At 42.1% G+C, this 20,959-nt stretch overlaps 1 protein-coding gene across 5 annotated transcripts in view; it reads left to right on the forward strand.

Moving 5' to 3' along the window:
* The window catches only part of emc10 (ER membrane protein complex subunit 10), an 89,088-nt gene extending 68,349 nt beyond the window's left edge, over positions 1-20,739 (forward strand). For 2 of the 5 annotated variants that reach the window (XM_059953959.1, XM_059953955.1), the window contains 2 exons: positions 18,462-18,580; positions 20,452-20,739. In XM_059953959.1, the coding sequence (XP_059809942.1) occupies positions 18,462-18,580; positions 20,452-20,476 (144 nt within the window). In that variant the 3' untranslated portion in view covers positions 20,477-20,739. Of the gene's footprint in view, positions 1-18,461; positions 18,597-20,451 lie in introns of all 5 variants that reach the window. The other 3 variants (XR_009508551.1, XM_059953958.1, XM_059953957.1) reach the window with 2 other exon arrangements.
* Positions 20,740-20,959: the final 220 nt, after the last annotated feature.

Here is a 20,959-nt window from a genome sequence, read left to right on the forward strand (position 1 = left end):
ATGATCTGTGGCTTTGCTCACCCGGCTGGTGTTTAGGAAGATTAAGAATTCTTATCTAACCTATTCCCAAGAAGCTTTTGACAGTACACTCCATAGGCATGGAGCTGCAGGGCACCTGATGTTTTTTTTTTCCTCTCGTTTCTCTCCTGTTGAATATTTGAGTTAAAATTTCTCCTTGGAAGGACATAATTTACCTTTTCAAAAGAAAAAAATTTTAGGCCAGAAATAAAAGCAGAGCTGCCTGATTGGCTTGTGTAGCTCAGAGCTAGATACAGTAGTGGAACTTCCAGGCTAGAGTGCTTGATTTTATGAATTAATTTTATTCAGAGATACGGCACGGTAGCAAGCCCTTCTGACCCAATGAGCCTATACCACTCAATTACACCTTTGTCCAAGTCAGAGCTAATTTATCATCAAAATTCACATCTTTCACCATATACTCCCTTGAGAATTGTATTTTTGCAGGCATTTACATGAAAGTAAAATAATACAATTGAATTTATCAAAATCTATACATAATTGAAGATTGACAACCAACCAATGTGTAATATTAGACAACCTGTGGAAATAAAAATATAAGTAATACCAAGAACATAAGCTGTAGAGTCCTTGAAAGTGAGTCTGTAGTTTGTGAAATCAGTTCCGAGTTGTGTGTATGAAGTTGTTCCTGCCAGTTCAGGAGCATTGGATAGGTTGTAGGATAATAATTAATGTTGCTAAACCTGGTGGGAGGGTCCCTGAGCCTCTGCCCAATGACCTCCAGTTAACCAACTCTTTGAAATGTGGGAGGAAACTGGAGCACCTGGAGGAATACCATGCGGTCATGGGGACAATGTAAAACTCTTTACAAGCAGCAACAGAAGTGAATCCGGGTTGCTGGCTCTGTGATAGAGTTTCTCTAACTGCTGCGCTCCCATGCCTGCCTTGTCTTTGCAGAGTTAAAGGACTTCGGCTGGGGCAGCGTTTGGGAATGCTACAGCACGCCTTTGCACCCTTTGGGTTCAGGATGGGGAAATGAGAAATTCCATTGCTGCTTCTGACCCTTGAGAATTTAGCGTTCCTTCTCAGGTGGAATAGTCAGCCCTCGATGTGACAAACAGCTTTCTAACAGAGCTGGGAGAAGGCAGCTGCCCCTCGTGAAGTATATACAAACCCTATTTCCAGAAAAGTTGGGATATTTTCCAAAATGCAATAAAAACAAAAGTTTGTGATATGTTAATTCACGTGAACCTTTATTTAACTGACAAAAGTACAAAGAAAAGATTTTCAATAGTTTTCTGAACTTAATTGTATTTTGTAAATATACGCAAATTTTGAATTTGATGGCTGCAGCACACTCAACAAAAATTGGGTCAGAGGCATGTTTACCATTGTGTTACATCACCTTTCCTTTTAATAACACTTTTTAATCGTTTTGGAACTGAGGATACTAATTGTAGTAGATTTGCAATTGGAAATTTTGTCCATTCTTGCTTGATATAAGACTTCAGCTGCTCTACAGTTCATGGTCTCCGTTGTCTGATTCTCCTCTTCATGAATGTGCCATACATTTTCAATAGGAGATAGATCTGGACTGGCAGCAGGTCAGTCAAGCACACACACTCTGTGTCTACAAAGCCACGCTGTTGTAGCCCATGCAGAATGTGGTCTGGCATTGTCCTGCTGAAATAAGCAAGGACGTCCCGGGAAGAGACGTCGCCTTGATGGCAACTAATGTCTCTCTAAAATCCTAATATATGCCTCAGTCAATGTTACCTTCACATACATCCAACTCATCCATGCTGTGGGCACTGATGCACCCCCACACCATCACAGATGCTGGCTTTTGCACCTTTCGCTGATGGCCATTTTCATCTTTGGCACGGAGAAATCGATGCCCGTCTTTTTCCAAAAAACTAGCTGAAATGTGGACTCATCTGACCACAGCACACGGTTCCACAGTCTTTCGGTCCATTTGAGATGAGCTCGGGCCCAGAGAACTCACCAGAGTTTCTGCATAGAGTTAATGTATGGCTTCCTCCTTGCGTAAAACAGTTTCAAGTTGCATTTCTGGATGCAGCGATGGACTGTGTTAAGTGACAATGGTTTTCCGAAGTACTCCCGAGCCCAGGTGGCTATAATTGTCACAGTAGCATGACGGTTTCTTAGGCAGTGCCACCTGAGGGCTCGAAAATCACGCGCATTCAACAGTGGTTTCCGACCTTGCCCTTTGTCTCTGAATTCTCTGAATCTTTTCACAACATTATGTACTGTAGATGTTAAAAGACCTAAATTCTCTGCAATCTTGCGTTGAGAAATGTTCCTTTTGAACTGACTAACAATTCTCTCACGAATTTTGGCACAAAGGGGTGAACCACGACCCATCCTTGCTTGCAAAGACTGAGCCTTTGATGAACGCTACTTTTATACCCAGTCATGATACCTGACCTGCTACCAATTAGCCTGCTTAATGTGGAGTCTTCCAAACCGGTGTTACTTGAATATTCTGTGCACTTTTCAATCTTATTTTAACTCTGTCCCAACTTTTGTTGAGTGTGTTGCAGCCATCAAATTCTAAATTTGTGTATTTTTACAAAATACAATTAAGTTGGTCAGTAAAACTATTGAAAATCTTTTCTTTGTACTTTTTTGTCAGTTAAATAAAGGTTCACGTGAATTAACATAACACAGATTTTTGTTTTTATTGCATTTTGGAAAATATCCCAACTTTTCTGGAAATGGGGTTTGTACTTCCAACAATAATTGGTGCCACTGGGGGGGTAGAAGGAAAAATAGCTATCAAAAATAAGTGGTCTGAATAAAAACTAACGACATGCAGCAACACTACAGTAAAGTTTGATCTTGGCTGACATTGCCAGGAGTATTCGAGCATCATTACTCTCTTGAAGAAAGGCATGGATGACTTGAGGCTGAAACCTTTATTATTATTTTGAACTTCAGTGTTTAGAAGAAAAAAATGTTGTCAAGGAGCATGTGTTTTAAAAAAAAATCATTGGCATTCTTTGCACTTGCATAGTTCTTGTTCACAGGCAGGGCAAACTGTGGCGTGTTTATTGAGAAAGAACTTGGATTTGTATAACACTTTTTATGATCTCAGGGAATCCCAATGCACTTCACAGCTAATACAGCATTTACAGTCATTTTATTTGATGCAACCACTAGTGTAGGAAAATAACGATCAAAGTACACCAAGAATTGTCCCGCATGCTGTAATGTTCGAAACCGCCAGATAACCATTCTGTTCCTATATCTTATGGTCTCATAATAGTTTGTGGTTGTTTTATTTGAGTGACACCAGAACTACTTGCTGTTCAAACAGTGACATGGAATCTTTTACATTCACTGAGGGAATTGTGCATAACATTTCAACTAAATGAACATAGCATCTCAGTGTGAAGAAGCTGCCCCTGCTGCCCCTCTAATCTTAAACCTGTACTCTCTTGATCTTAGCATCCCCTCTCTGGGAAAGAGACCATGGGCCTTCACTCTGTTCTGGTTCATACATTGCTATCAGGTCACTTCTCAATTTCCTACATGCCAGGAAGAAAGTCCTCTCCCAGTGACTCAGTCCAAACAACACCCTTCTAGTTTAATGGCATCTTTCCAGGATGACAACAACCTCTTAATGTTTTTTTTTTGTGAATGCTGCAGCAAGGAAGTTTTTCATTGCATCTGTACCTACAGCTGCTCATGCATGTGATAATAAACTTGACATTGACTTGCCCAGTTTTTCCCAACCTGGGGTCCATGGACCCTTGGTGAATGGTAAGGGTTCATGGCAAAAAAAAAGGTTGGGAGCCCCTGAGTCTTGCACAGAGTACAAGTGTGGCCTCAACAACTCCCTAACTTCACTCAGTGCCCTGACTGATGAAGCCCAGCGTGCCAAGTGCCTCCTTCACCTCTCTATTACCTGGCTGCGCAGTATGGAGTTTGTATGTTCTTCCTGTGACTGTGTGGGTTTCCTCAGGGTGCTGAAGTTTCCTCTCACATTCCAAAGACACTGTACAGATTAGGGGTTACTGCGTTGTGGGAATGCCAGGATTGGCATCGGAAGCACGGCGACAGTTGCAGACTGCTCCCAGCGTGTCCTTGGACTGTGTCGGTCGTTGATGCAAATAAAGCATTCCACTGTATGTTTCCATCTACATGTGACAAATAAAGCTAATCTTTAAGTCTTCCTTTCTTGGTACCTGTGAAGCTGCTTTCAGTGAACTGTGCACTTGTAATCCTCGGACCCTCTGTTCCATAACATTCTCCAGCTTGAGCTGTTGTGAGCAATCAAGAAATTGACAGGTTCTTTTGAGTTTCAAGCTGTGACTTACCCTACCTGCCTGTTACAGTGATAAGCAAGCATTTTATTTTTATCACCCCATTCCTTTACAAGTGCACATAGCAGCAACTAAATGGCTAGGTGATCAAATAGTTCGATACAGTAGCACAACAGTTAGTAAACACCGAACAGTGCCAGAGTGTTGGGTTCAATTCTCACCTCTGCCTGTAAGGAGTTTGTATGGTCTCCCTGTAACCGTATGGGTTTCCTCTGGATGTTCCTGTTTCCACCAGCTTTCCAAAGATGTATGGGTTACTGAGCTGTGGACATGCTATATTGGCTTTAGAATTGTAGCGACATTTGTGGGTTGCCCCAGAACATCCTCGAACTGTGATTTTTGATGCAAAATGACACATTTTATGTTTTGATGTTGTAATGTACATGTGTCAAATAAAGCTAATACTTAGCTCTAAGAAATATTGAGAATCACTGTTTGACACCCTGGCATTGATTGAGACTGTACCCAGCTGTGGAAGGGGAGCCCACTCTTATGCTCTTGAAATTGTGTAGAGCCCTGACTGGTAATTTCAAACTTGTACTGACAGGAGCTAAGGTTAATCATACTGTCTCTGCTGGAGTCAGTAAGATTCACCGCAGACCAGGAGTTGACTTGGCATGTTTCTGGTGGTTATGTCTCAGCTGCACACAGAGAAATATGGTTGCCACCTGGACCTTTGCATATCTGCACGAATCGGGTGTTTGAACGGGGATGAGCTGATTTAAAAATAACTTCCTGAAAGCAATTGCAATTGTGTGGACTTTTTACAAATTAAATATTTGTAATGTTTAACTTTAAGGCGATCTATCTCAGGCTGTGAATAGTGTTACAGTCATAAACCAATACTGCATGTAAATGGACCCCTTAGCCCAGCTGTGGTGCTCACCATCTTAAACCTGTTTGTCCACTTACAGCCCACATCCCTTAAAACCCCTTCTGTCCATGTACTTAGACAAATATCTTGTAAATGTTGTTATTCTTTAGAAATACAAAAGAAGAACTAACCTGAGGATTAGGGTATTAGTATGTGGCATTGGGAAAATGATCCCTTGTGACTCAGAAAGGCAGTGTCCATTATTAAGGACCCCCAGCACCCAGGGCATGCCCTTTTCTCACTGTTGCCATCAGGTAGGAGGTACAGAAGCCAGAAGGCACACACTCAGTGATTCAGGAACAACTTCTTTCCCTCTGCCATCCAATTCCTAAATGGACATTGAACTCATGAACACTACCTCACTTTTTAAATATTATTTTTGTTTTTGCACGATTTTTAATCTTTTTGGTATGTATACTGTAATTGATTTATTATTATTTTCTTTTTGTATACTAGGTATTGCATTGAACTGCTACTGCTAATTTAATAAATTCCATGGCTCATGCTGGTGATAATAAACCTGATTCTGTTTCTTGATTTCTTTATTGGAAATTCTGTGTCAATGGACCCTGCCACTTTGAGCTGAGGGTTAGGGTTTAAATATTAATGCTCATTTTAAATGACAGTGGTATTCAAAACTAAAACTGGGGAGAAATAATATCTGGTATCACAAGGCTTGCTGGATTTCAGTTGAGCTGGTTCTGATCTGATGATTCTGACAACATTTAATTTAAAAGCACTTAAATAAGCTCTGGTTGGGTGTGCCAAGGGTATTGTTAGGTCATGGAGACTGGAGGTGCTATGTTTGATTTCTGGTCCATATTTTTCTGCATTTGGATGTTCCAATCGGATTCTCTGCCTTTGGACAAAGATATGGAGAAGAACTGATCAGCTATAATTTCTGCTATTCCTTTTTCCAGAGTCAGATTTATTATAACTGATCTATATAAAGAGACAGAAGAATTTGCTTTATTTGTCACATGTACATTGAAACATCGAAAGATACGGTGAAATTTGTCATTTGTGTTAACAACCAACATAGTCCGAGAATGTACAAGTGTTGCTGTGCTTTCGGCATCAACATAACATAACATGCCTGTAGCTTACTAACCCGAACCTGTACGTCTTAGGAATGTGGCAGGAATCAGAGGTCACGGGGAGCATGTACACAGGGTCCTCATGATGGATGCAACCTTCTTGAGGCACCATCTCTTGAAGATATCCTTGATTTTTTTTTCAAAGATAAAATTTATTCTTAAAAACACAAAAAATAAATAACTGCATAGCTTTCTTTACATTTGTACTGTTGTCCATTCTGTTATATTCTGTGCATGTCATGGCAGTGACACTAAAGTCCTCTGAAAGGTGTAGCCTTAAGATATTTGTGGGTCTGTTAGATAGGACCCAACCGCTAGGTCCCCAGTGGCAGCAGGAATTTGGAGTACTGTCCTTCCCTATGACGTGCTGGCTGCACTGAACTGTTCAATCCTCAGCATGCATTCCTACAGCCTGAAGGTACCAGTTCACTTGTAGCCATCTCACTGCACTGGAAGACCAGCATATTTTCACTGTGTTGATGGCCTTTCAGCAGTGTACTCTTTTGAACGGCATATCGGTCAGTGAATCCTCTGTTATATTGCTGCTTGGAATTGTTGGACATGGTTATAATATTTAGCAGTTATTCGGAAGCCAAGAATGACGCATAAAACTAGGTGATTACAGCAGTTTTATGAAGTGTTACAAGTACAAAAAAATAAATGAACTAAGGAAAGAAAGCAAAGAAAAAGAAGTCATGGTGTCTCATACTCAGACTAGAGATAAAACATTCTAGTGATTATAATTAACCTGGGAAATAGCCTGGTTCAGGTTGTGTGGCACCTGCTGCAGAAAAACTAAAAAGTTTCTAGAAAATACGGTGTCAGCTATACTACAATTACTAGAAAGTTTACTGAACAATTATGTGTATATAGGTGTTCATATAAAAATTATAAGCAAGCATTGGGAATTACAAGGAAGTTAACACCCTAATCCAACACGATGCTTCTCGACAAGGATCCTTACATTCTTTTCCTGAGGTTTTTTTGGTAGATCCACAGTCCACAAAGTTATGAACATTTGCCCGAGTTACACTGCAGCTGTCTCCAGGGCAATACGCATTGCAAATGAGTTTACAATTGTGCAGGAGTTGTGGAGCAGGTAGGTGCTTCTCGCCTACCAGATAGGTCTTGGTGCTTGTTGCCAAAATCCGGTGCAGAAGCGTTGTCACAAATAATTAAGACAGAAAGCTAAGGCCCATTGTGTCTTCCCACTGTATCTTTAGGATGTTCTTGGCTAACCATTGCCTCAGTGACTTGTGAGCAAAGGTGATAGTTTGCAGGACTTTTTCCACAAGTAGTGTGGCAACATCCAACAAGGCTAGGTTCATTCTCAGCAACTTTGTGAACAGTTGAACCTCAGCATGACGTAGCACTTGGGCCGGACACCGAAGTGGCCACCAGGGAGTTCAAAGTAAACTTATTATCAAGTTATGTATATGTCACCATATACAGTGGATTCTGTTTCTTTGGGACTTATTGGGGCCGGTACATTTTGGCCCATTTCTGAAGTTTCATGGAAATAGTTAAAAGGTATAAAATAGACAAACTTCTGTTTATCTGAGTAACAATTTATGTTTTTAAATGAAATAACAATTATAATGCTACCAATACTTCTACGGTACTATAAAACTGTATTCTTAATAGTTATTGACAGAGAAATTCATCTGTTGTGTTCTTTTGATTGACTTTCAATGAACAAAATCAGCACAGACACCTAGTGCAGATAATGGACTGTCTTCATACTATGCTTCAGACAGTTGCATCCTCCAAATCTTTATATTCCACGTATCATTCAAGATGATTGTCAATACCTTCGTAATTCCTAACTTGAAGTAGTGAAATATTCATTCCCGGCTGCTTCTGGCATCTCCAAGCCTGAATGCTTGAAACTGCAGTGAGCAAAACCATTCTGAATTGTCTTCCTGCTTATTTCTCGCCAACTATCAGTGACAAAAATCATTGCTTTTTGAATACAAACACACACAACTGATGCTATTTAAATGTGTTCAGTCTAAGCACGGTGTAGTGTTTAGCAGCCAGTCCCCATGCCCACACCTCTCCCTGAAGGAAAGCTCACACTGATTGCAGAGACGATCCCAGCGAAGATTGTCAGCAATCTGCCACCCCGGGTCAGAAAACTGTAGATCCATGTAGAAGACTGTTTATGTACAAGTAAGTTCTGATCTGTATGTCACCCTTCCACTGCCTGACATAATAACCCCTTAACCCTTTGTTCTTCCTGACGGATTTAACAAAGCTTTGCTGATTGGCTTCTATTTGCTGAAAGATACCATATGGATTTTAATTAAAAACAGGGAGGAGCCGATGAAGGATGCTGTCTAGAGTGTCAACACTCGTGGTAAATGCTCACCAAGGCACTTCAGGAGAGATGATGAATGAAAATATTTTGATTAATACAGCCTTGTGTTCCTTTCATTTTTACTGTTGTTGGTTATAGAGCTTTATGGGCCATTCTGGGTTATGAAGCTTTGAGGGTTATGTCAAGTGGATCATTTCTCTGTGGGAATGATGAACAGGGTTAGGAGGCAGCCTTGCTGTGGACTAGTTGACTACTGAATGACCTCCGACTGATCGACCTTGCCCGGAGGTGACTGACGACTGACTGATATCAAAATGCTGTAAATAAAGGGGCTCAATGGGCACTTGACTGACTGCATTTTGGAAATGGGTGAAAGAATCTAGAAGACAATGATAGAGGTCACCTTGACCTGGGGGTGGGGTGGGGGGGGGAATGGTCTTGAGTTCTTATTCCCTCAAATTACCAAAAAGGTGATGGGATTTGAAAGCTGAGGAAGATCATCAGTCCTCCAAGAATTTGGAATGGGCTCTGTTGTTTGTGAAGTGTCATGGATGTGCCAGAAAGCATTTATTCTGGGGATTGTGATTTGTGATTTTAAAATGCATGTTGGTGCTACGTGGTAGCGTAATGGCAGCTCCAGTGTAAGTAAGTTCACAGATGTACAGTGAGTTGTGGTTATGCTACGGTACTGTCCATATGTCTTTTTTACACACACACACACGCACGCACACGCTTAAGACTTTTACCCAGTACTGTATATTGATTAAAATAGTAAGGTGATTGGGAAACGGAAATGAAAGTACTTTGTATTAGCTCAGTGGTATTAAATGTTGGAATGTTGGTTGTATGTAACTGGAAAGATATAATATGCAGTACTGTGCAAAAGTCTTGAGCACAAACACGAGAAAACCTGCAGATGATGAAAATCCAGAACAACGCACACGAACTGCTGGAGGAACTCAGCAGGTCAGGCAGCACCTGTGGAAAAGAGTAAACTGTTGGTGTTTCGTGCCAAGATCCTTCGTCGGGACTGAGTGGTCTTAGGCACCCTAGCTATATACTGTACATGCCTAAGACTTTTTGCACATTACCGTATGTTGGTGCTGGAAGTTGTCAAAACTTGTGGGCTGCCCAGCACCATCCTCACTGATTAAATTTGATACAAATGACATATTTCACTGTATGCTTCAATTCAATGTACATGTGACAAATAAAGCTAATCTTCTTCTTAAAGCCACAAGAATCATAACTAGTGCGCTAGCTTGAACTGGGAGACTGGTTAGTGTTGTGTTCTTGATGTGTTTGCATTTTCTAAATATTGCCATTAAAAGCTTGGTAATTGGTTTATTATTGTCCCATGTACCAGGGTACAGCAAAAAGGTTTTGTTTGCTTGCCATCCAGACAGATGATTCCAAACACAAATATATCAAGGTAGTCAAAGAAAGTGAAAGAAACAGTGCAGTAACAGAAAGTGTAAAACGGGGAGACAAATAAGGTGGCTTGTCCATTCAAGGTAGAATGAGAGATGAAGAGTTCATCCTTATTGTACAAGAGGTTCACTCAAGAATCTAACAACAGCAGGATAGAAACAGTCCTTGAGCCCGGTAATATGCACACTCAAGCTTTTGTGTCTTTTGCCTGATGGAAGTGGGCAGAAGAGATAATCCTTGATTATGCTGGCTGCTTTCCCAAGGAAGCGGGAATTGTATCAGAGTCTGTAGTTGGTGGGGGGGGGGTGTGCTCCTTTCATGGTGGTCTGGTCTGTGTTCACAACTCTCTGCAATTTCCTGTGGTCTTAGCCAGGGGAGTCACCGTACCAAGCTGTGCTATTGAAATTGATTTATTGTCACGTGTACCTAGATGTGTTGAAAAACCTGTCTTGCATACTGTTTACCCAGATCAAGTAACTGCATGGAGTTAGAATAAAGTACAACCATAGCAACACAAGTGTAAGAGCAACTGAAAGAGTTCTGTGCAGGTAAACAAAGTGCACGATCATATAGGGGTGGATTGTGAGGCCAAGAGTCTTTCATATCATACAAGAGATAATAAATCTTGGTATGGCAACAGTCATATGCTCAATTTCTTCAGCTTCCTGAGGAAGTAGAGGTGCTGGTGAACTTTCTTGGCTGTGACATCAACGTGGTTGGATGATGGGGATGTCTACGTCTAGGAACTTGAAGCTCTCAACCCTGTGAACCTCAGCACTGATGATGTACACTGACCACCCAACCCACCTTCTGAAGTGAGTGACCTGCTCGATTGTTTTGTTGACATTGAGCGAAAGGTTTTTGTCATGACACCATGTCACTAAACTCTTTGTCATCTACAAATTTATAACTGGAGTTCTGGCAGAATTTGGCCAGGTGGTCATAAGTATACAGGGAGTAGAATAGGAAGCTGAGAACATAAACTTGTGGAGGACCAGGATCTTTCCGATGTTCCTGTGCTTTTAAACTAACATTTTTATCTTGCACGTAATAATTTTAAATGTTCTTTGTGTACATTTAAAAACTCAGTTTTCCACTAGCACATGGTGATTGTGTCAATGCTATACACTTAGTAGCCACTTTATTATATACCGGGGTACTTAACAAAGTGGCCACTGAGTACATGTTTATGATCTGCTGCTGTAGTCCATCCACTTCAAGGCTCGACATGTTGTACATTCAGAGATGCTGTTCTGCACACCACTGTTACAATGCTTGGTAACTCGAGTTACTGTCGCCTTCCTGTCAACCTGGACTAGTCTGGCCATTCTTCAAAGTGTTTTTGCCCACAGAACTATTGCTCACTGGATGTTTTCTTGTTTCTCACACTATTCTTTATAATCTCTAGAGACCACTGTGCATGAAAATCCCGGGAGATCTGCAGTTTCTGAGATACTCCAACCATGCTGTTTGGCACCAACAATCATTCCACAGTCAAAAGTCACTCAGATCACATATCTTCCCTCTTCTGATGTTTTGTCTGAATAAAAACTGAACCTCCTGACCGTTGTTGGCACGTTTTCATGCATTGAGTTGTTGCCACGTGATTAGCTGATTCTATTTGCATTAATAGACAATAGGTGCAGAAGTAGACCATTCGGCCCCTCCAGTCTGCACCGCCATTCTGAGATCATGGCTGATCATTCACTATCAATACCCAGTCCCTGCCTTGTCCCCATATCCCTTGATTCCCCTATCCATCAGATATCTATCCAGCTCCTTCTTGAAAGCATCCAGAGAATTGGCCTCTACCGTCTTCCGAGGCAGTGCATTCCACACCTCCACAACTCTCTGGGAGAAGAAGCTCTTCCTCAACTCTGTTTTAAATAACTGACCTCTTATTCTCAATCCATGCCCTCTGGTACTGGACTCTCCCAACATCTGGAACATATTTCCTGCCTCAATCCTATCAAATCCTTTAATTATCTTAAACGTTTCAATCAGATCCCCTCTCAATCTCCTCAATTCCAGCGTGTACAAGCCCAATCTCTCCAATCTCTCTGCGTAAGACAGCCCTGCCATCCCAGGAATCAACCTAGTGAATCTACGCTGTACTTCCTCAATTGCCAGAATGTCCTTCCTTAAACCTGGAGACCAAAACTGTACACAATATTCCAGGTGTGGTCTCACTAGGGCCCTGTACAAATTCAAAAGAACATCCTTGCTCTTGTATTCAATTCCCCTTGTAACAAAGGCCAACATTCCATTTGCCCTCTTCACTGCCTGTTGCACTTGCTCATTCACCTTCATTGACTGGTGAACTAGGACTCCTAGGTCTCTTTGCATTTCTCCCTTACCTAACTCTACACCGTTCAGACAATATTCTGCCCTCTTGTTCCTGCTTCCAAAGTGGATAACTTCAAATTTATTCACATTGAATGACATCTGCCAAGTATCTGCCCACTCACTCAGCCTATCCAAGTCTCCCTGTATTCTCCTAACGTCCTCTTCGCATGTCACACTGCCACCCAGTTTAGTATCGTCAGCAAACTTGCTGATATTGTTTTCAATGCCCTCATCTAAATCATTGACATAAATCGTAAAGAGCTGTGGTCCCAATACAGAGCCCTGTGGTACCCCACTAGTCACCTCCAGCCAGTCTGAGAAACACCCATTCACTGCTACCCTTTGCTTTCTATCTGCCAACCAGTTTTCTATCCATGTTGAAACCCTGCCCCCAATGCCATGAGCTCTGATTTTACTCACCAATCTCCTATGTGGCACCTTATCGAATGCCTTCTGAAAATCTAGGTACACAACATCTACTGGCTTACCCTCGTCTAACATCCTTGTTACACCCTCAAAAAACTCCAACAGATTAGTCAAGCATGATTTGCCCTTGGTAAATCCATGCTGGCTCAGCCTAATCCTATTTCTGCCATCTAGATGTGCCACTATTTCGTCCTTAATAATGGACTCAAGCATCTTCCCCACGACTGACGTTAGGCTAACAGGGTGATAGTTCTCCGTTTTCTCCTTCCCTCCCTTCCTGAAAAGTGGGACAACATTAGCCACCCTCCAATCTTCAGGAACTGATCCTGAATCTAAGGAACATTGGAAAATGATTACCAATGCATCCGCAATTTCCTGAGCCACCTCTTTTAGAACCCTCGGATGCAGACCATCTGGACCCGGGGATTTATTAGCCTTCAGTCCTACCAGTCTACTCAACACAGTTTCTTTCCTAATGTCAATCTGTCTCAATTCCTCTGATATCTTATGACCCTGGCCCATCCATACATCTGGGAGATTGCTTGTGTCCTCCCTGGTGAAGACAGATCTAAAGTATGCATTAAATTCTGTTGCTATTTCCCTGTTTCCCATAACAATTTCTCCCAATTCATTCTTCAAGGGGCCAACATTGTTCTTAACTATCTTCTTTCTCTTCACATAGCTAAAAAAGCTTTTGCTATCCCCTTTTATATTCCTGGCTAGACTGAGCTCATACCTGATTTTTTTCTCTCCGTATTGCTTTTTTAGTTAAGATCTGCTGTTCCTTAAAACTTTCCCAATCATCTGTATTCCCATTCATTTTAGCCCTGTCATACTTCTTTTTCTTTAATGCTATACAATCTCTGACTTCCTTTGTCAACCACTGTGGCCCCTTCCCCCTCTTTGAATCCTTCCTTCTCATTGGAATGAACTGCTTTTGCATCTTTTGTATTATGCCCAAGAATATCTGCCACTGCTGATCCACTGTCTTTCCTGCCAGGGCATCCGCCCATTTAACTTTGGCCAGCTCATCCCTCATGGCTCCGTAGTTTCCTTTATTTAATTGCAACACTGACACCTCTGATCTTCCCCTATCCCTCTCAAATTGTAGATAAAAACTTATCATGTTATGATCACTACTTCCTAATGGCTCCTTTACTTCAAGATCACTTAGCAATTCCTGTTCATTACACATCACCAAGTCCAAAATAGCCTCGTTCCTGGTTGGCTCAAGCACAAGTTGTTCCAAAAATACATCCCTTAGACACTCCACAAGCTCCCTATCCTGGGGTCCAGCACCTACCTGATTCTCCCAGTCCACCTGCATGTTGAAATCTCCCATAACGACTGCATTACCTTTAGCACATGCCAATGTTAACTCATTAATCAACTTGTACCCAATATCCACGCTACTGTTTGGGGGCCTGTACACAACACCCATTAGGGTCTTTTTACCCTTACTGTTCCTCAGCTCAATCCACACAGACTCTACTTCCCCTGTTCCCAAGTCACCTCTTGCTAAGGACTGAATCTCATTCCTCACCAACAGGGCCACCCCACCCCCTCTTCCCATATTTCTGTCTCTACGATAGCATGTATACCCTGGTACACTCAATTCCCAGGCCTGATCCCCTTGCAGCCATGTCTCCGTTATCCCAACAATATCGTAGTTCCCCATTTTCATCTGAGCTTCAAGCTCATCTGTCTTATTTCTGACACTACGCGCATTCAAGTATAGAATTCTTAGCCCATTCCTCCTCTCTTTGCTTAAAACACTGTCTACTGTACTTAACCCAGTTCCTTGAACTTCCATCGGGCAAATTGCACCCTGAATTTTGATGACCTTCTCAAGATCACCCAAACCTTGTACACATTTAACCCCATGCACCTTCTGACCAACCCTCTGGATCTGGATCCCTGCCCCCTGCTCATCTAGTTTAAACCCCCCCGAGCAGCACTGGCAAATACTCCTGCAAGAATGTTAGTACCCCTCCGGTTCAGATGTAGACCATCCCTTCGAAACAGATCCCAATGTCCCTGGAACAAAGACCAATTATCCAAAAACCTGAACCCTTCCTTCCTGCACCATGCTCTCAGCCTCGTATTAATGTGCATAATCATTCTATTCTTCGCCTCACTCGCACGTGGCACAGGTAGCAATCCCGAGATTGTCACCCTGGAGATCCTGCCTTTCAGCTTCACTCCTAACTCCCTGAACTCTCTAAGCAGGACCCCCTCACTCACCTTACCTACATCATTGGTCCCTACATGGACCACTACATCTGGGTTCATGCCCTCACTCTCAAGAATAGCCTGCACCCGATCTGAGATGTCCCGGACCCTGGCACCAGGGAGGCAACATACCATCCGAGACTCCCGATCTGCCCCACAAAATCTCCTATCTGCCCCACTAACTATAGAGTCCCCTAAAACTATCGCTCTCTTCTCTTCCCTCCTCCCCTTTCTTAATGAGCGGGTGTACCTAATAAATTAGCAATGGAGTATAAGGGAAATCAAATGGCTTCTTGTGATGGTGAATTGTTTGAAGGCCTTTGTCATCAAGTCACTTTTTAAAAAGAAACTGAGTCTGACAAAGAGTTACGGTACTCTCACTCCTGAATGCCTCTGTGAAACCACTGGTTTGAAATCTTTCTCCAGTAAAACTGGTAAATGAGCCTGACTAATGCTGGATTGTATTTATTATCCCACTGACACTTGAAACATCATCCTCAGGTCATTGACTATGTCATCTCTGATATAAAACAGCTGATTACCATTGTCAACCTCAGTAATAAATTTGGCTAATCGCTTTCATGATGTTGCAAGGAATCAGCTAGGTTTGTGGTAATGCTGAAGGTTGGAAATATCGGGTGGAAGTGCACAGCGGTGAGCTGTAAAGTCCAGGGACCCATAAGACTTAGGAGCAGATTTGGGCCATTTGGCCCATTGAGTCTGTTCTGCCATTCCATCATGGCCCATTTATTATCCCTTATAACCCTATTCTCCTGCCTTTTCCCCATAACCTTTATGACACCCTTACAAATCATAAAATTTAATTTAGGGGCTAGGCATTAGGTAGAATTTTTCTGTTATTTAGATTTTCTTTATTCATTATTGCACATTTAGAGCAGTGAGGATGCCAGACAGGATAGCAGAATGCTCCTCTTGGGGGATGTGGGAAAGCAGGGAGAGAGATGATAAATCAGCCAGTGTCCCTGATAACTACACCTGCAAGAAGTGCATCCAGCGGAAGCTTCTTTCAGATCCTGTTAAGGAGTTGGAATTGGAACTGTATGAACTCTGGATCATTTAGGGACACATTATCAGGCCCCAGGGATTCATCCACTCTAATTTGCAAACATGTCCTCTGTAAAAAGTCCATGACCTCATTGCTGCACTGCCTTGCATCGATAGACTCTGTGTCCATTTCCCAAATAAATCAGATGCAAAAAAAATCAATTTAAGATCTCCCCCTCTTTTAGCTCTACCCATAGATGACCTCTGACCTTCCAGGGGACCAGTTTTTCACTTACAATCTTTTTGCTTTAACATATCTGTAGAAACCCTTCGGATTCTCCTTCACCTTGTCTGCTGGAGCAACCTCATGTCTTTTAGCTCACCTGATTTCCGTCAAGCATTCACTTGCATTATTTATACTCCTCAAGTACCTTATTTGTTTCTGCCTGCCAATACTTACTATGTACCTTTTTTTTTCTTAACCAGAGCCTCAATATCTCTTGGAAACCAAGGTTCCTTAAGCCTGTTACCTTTACCTTTTAATTTGACAGGAACATACAAACTCTGTACTCTCAAAATTTTGTTTTTGAAGGCCTCCTGCTTACCAAGTGCACCCTGGCCAGAAAACAACCTGTACCAATCCAGACTTGCCAGATGCTTTCTGATACCATCAAAATTGGCCTTTCTCCAACTTAGAATTTCAACCAGAGAATCAGACCTATCCTTTTCCACAATTACTTTGAAACTATTGGTGTTATGATCACTGGATGCAAAACATTCCCTACACAAACTTCTGGCTTTGAATTCCTCTTTATCTCTGTTCTTAAGGGACATTCTTCTATTCTGAGACTATGCCTCCTGGTCTAGACTCCTCCATTATAGGAAACATCCTCCCCATGTCCACCCTTTCTGGGCATTTCAATATCTGATAGTTTTCCATGAGATACATGCTTAATTTTCTAAACTGCATTGAATGCAGGCCCAGACCCTTTATACATTAACCCTTTCATTCTTAGGATCATTCTCATGAACCACTTCTAGTCGCTGTCCAATGCCAGTACCTCATTTCTTCGCTAGGGGCTCAAAAGTGCAGTCTGATCAATCCCTTCTAAAGCCTCAGCATTACATACTTGCTTTTATATTCTAGTCCTCTCGAAATGAATTACATTGACCTTGCCTTCCTTCCTTATCACCAACTCATGTTTGGATCTGTGTTGTAAGTACTTATCTGTGATGGTTCTTCAGTTGCTCACAACGAGAGAAAGGAGAAGGAAATTATCTGGGTTCCTGCTCAGAGAAAACTTAGTGAGGATAATGTTAAACTTTGTTGGGACAGTCTCTGGAAGCATTTGGGCTTCTGATGTCTGTGGGGAATGAGGGGATACAGTTCTTTGTCACTCCTATGCCTGGCCATATTGGGTTATGATGCTTTGAGAAGAAAACTCGCCAATCATCCGGACATCTCTCCCATTGGATCCCCTTCTCGCATCTCTTTATTCCATGGTCCACTTGTCTCTTCTATTAGATCTGTAGAATATGGAACATTCAAGTACTAGGATGCACATAGAACACTACAGCAGAGTATAGGCTCTCTTTACCTACTCCAAGATCAATGTAACCCTTCCTTCCCACCGAGGCCTTAATTTTTCGTTTATGCATGTGTCTGACTTGAGACTCTAGTGTTTCTGCGTGTTCTATAATGCCTGGCAGCATGTTCCATGTACCACTATTCTGTGTGAAATCCCCCCTACTTTCCTCCAAATATCTTTTAAGATATGTCATCTCATTTTGGCCCTAGTAAAGTGTCCACTCAATCTATACCTCATATCTTTTACACCTCCTATTAAGTCACCTCTTATCCTTCATCTTCTCCAGCCCTTTGTCATTTCCATCTGTCACCTCACAGCTACTTGCATCATTTCCACTCCCCCCCCACCTGTTTATCACTCCTCTCTCCACTTACCTGGATCCACCTATCACTTGCCAGCTGTTCCTTTCTCCCTCTCCCAACAGCTTTTTTATACTATGTCTCCCCTCTTTCCAGTCCTGATGAAGTATTTCTACCTGAAATGTCAACTGTCAGTTTCTCTCCACAGATGCTCTCTGACTCAATCTTCTTGTGTGTTGCTTTGGATTTTCAGCATCTGTTGTCTCTTGTACCTCCAGATGTACTGGAAGGATCATTGCCAGATAGGAAGCAGATTAGTCTTCCTTCCGAGATGTCAGCTTCTCCGCAGATTTTTCCCCCTTTTTACTGCAGTGTACATCAGAATCAGATTATCACTGACCTATGACGTGATATTTGTCTTGCAGCTGTAGTATAGACATAAAATTACCATAAATTACAGAAGCAAACAGTGCTAAAGTTAAGGAATAATGCAGTGGTGTTTATGGATTTATAGACCAGTGAGAAATCTAACGGTGGAGGGGAAGCAGCTGTTCCTGGATCACTGAGTGTGGGCCTCCAGGCTCCTATATCTCCACCCCAATGGAGGAATGAGAAGAGGTCCTATCCCAGGTGGTGAGGATCCTGAATGGTGAATTTTTAATATTATATTTCTTTTGCAACCTGAAGTAATTTTTTTTAATGTATTGCTCTGCACTGCTGCTACAAAACAAATTTCAACACATATGTAAGTGATAATAAATCTGATTCTGATTTTGGATGCTGCCTTCTTGAGGAACTGCCTCTTGAAGATTTCCTTGGTGTGAATGGAAACTGGACATGTGCCTGGCTTCCTTCTTCAGGGTGGCTGGGGTTCTCGTTGGTCCTTGTGAAATGGGAGGACGATGATGTTAGCATGTAGAGTGGGTGGGAAGCCATTTTAAAATCATTTATAACTGCGAGCTACAGCACTTTCCTGTTAAGCCATAAGTAAATACCATGCCTACAATTATCAAGGGGTGGGGGCATGGGATGCAAATTCTTTCCAAAATCACATCCTTTTGGATGTACAGATTCCTTAATCATGAGGTTGGACTTTGACGATGTGCATGCTTTCTCTCCTGCCATGGTTTCAGAACGTTACAGCACAGTAAAGGCTACTTGCTCCATAATATTGTGCTGACCTTTTAACCTACTCTGAGATCAATCTAATTCTTCACTCCCACATAGCCCTCTATTTTTCTAACATCCAAGAGTCTCTTAAAAATCCTTAATGTATCCGTTACCATCACCACCCCTGCACCCCGGCAACATCTTCCACATACCCTCCATTCTTTTTTTTTAAAAAAATAACTTACTTCTGATGCCCTTTAGTCATCTTGAAATTTTAAGGATATTCTGCAGATACTCAATCCAGACACAGACACACACAACACCTATGGAAATCAAATATCATTTGAGAGATTTCCATAGATGATGCCTGACCTACTGTGTTCCTGCCCCATTTTGTATGTTACTTTGAAAATGTCAGACATCCCACCCTGCAAAAACTCATTTCAGGGAGGTAACACCATCAGTTTGCGGGAGACTCCCAGGGGAGGTGAGAAGTCTGCAATAGAGTAGCTCCTTAGCAGCTAGCCAGCTAGTTTAAATCACGCTAGCTATGCTAATGAAAGAATTACTCCCGCTCTCTCTCCCTCTCCCTCTCAAAAAAATAGATTTCTGGGGTATTGTATATAATTTCCGGGCGTCAGGGAGCTGCTATCAATTTGCAGGAGACTTCCGGGAGAGGTGGGATGTCTGAAATTGTGCTCCTTGTATTAGCAATTTTCACCCTGGGGAAAAAGGCAACTACTATCAACTTGATCTATGTATGCCTGTTATAATTTTGTACACCTCTATCAAGTCACCACTCATTCTTCCTCGCTCCAAAGAACAAAGCCCTAGCTTGCTCAACCTATCCTCATAAGACATTTTCTAATCCAGGCAGCATCCTTGTAAATCTCCTCAGCATACTCTGTAAAGCTTCCATATCCTTCCTATAATGACCAGATCTGAGTGCAGCATTCCAAGTGTTTCACAGAGTTGCAACATCACCTTGCAGCACCTGAACTTAATCCCCTGACTAATGAAGGTGAACGCATCATACGGCTTCTTAACAACCCTATCAAGTTGTTCAGCAACTTTGAGGGCTCTATGGGCATGGACTCTTAAGAACCCTCTGTTCCACCACACTGCTAAGAATCCTGCCAGTAACCCAGCATTCTGCGTCAAATTTGACCTTCCAAAGTGAATCACTTCACGCTTATCCAGGTTCAACTTCTCGGCCCAGCTCTGCATCCCGGCACAACATTTCTCTCTAGCTGCAGGTCTAATCCCGGACAGATCTGTGCTCATTATTTTACCTCAGTGATCTGATCTTCCTCACACTCACTGAAAGGAGATGATGCCTCTTCATAATCTGGTAAGCCTGAAAATGACCTGCTTTCTGTCTCTCCTTTTCACAGTGGATGTACATCGTGCCAATTGTAATCTTCCTGATGATGTCGGGAGCGCAGGATCCTAACGGAGGGAGCGGTGGTGGTGGCTCCGGTGGAGGCGGGCGGTGACAAATGCAGGCGAGAGGAAGCATCGGAAGTTCGAAGTTTTCCCAGAGGAGTGTGGCATGTTGTAAATACACATTATTTGCTGGACGTTCTCGTGATCTGGACAACTCAAAACTCACGGCAACAGAGTGAAGTATGAATAGCTGAGCTGCACTGTTGTTGATTTAAAATAAAGTGACTTGCCACTCATCTGTGATCCTTTATTGTAGAGTTCTGGACCAGCCACTAGCTGCCACCAGAGTACTATAGTTTAAACAAGGTCAGGGTAAGATAATGGGTTCAAGGTGAGCCTCTATCCTCACTTGTGTTGATTCTCAGATATAAAGAGTAAAATCCCAGTATTGTCACTATTGAAACGTAATGGGTATTTGTAAAATGAACTCTGATGATTGGTGTGTTGAACTAATGG

This window comes from Hypanus sabinus, chromosome 29 (assembly GCF_030144855.1).
Source record: "Hypanus sabinus isolate sHypSab1 chromosome 29, sHypSab1.hap1, whole genome shotgun sequence".
NCBI lineage: Eukaryota > Metazoa > Chordata > Chondrichthyes > Myliobatiformes > Dasyatidae > Hypanus > Hypanus sabinus.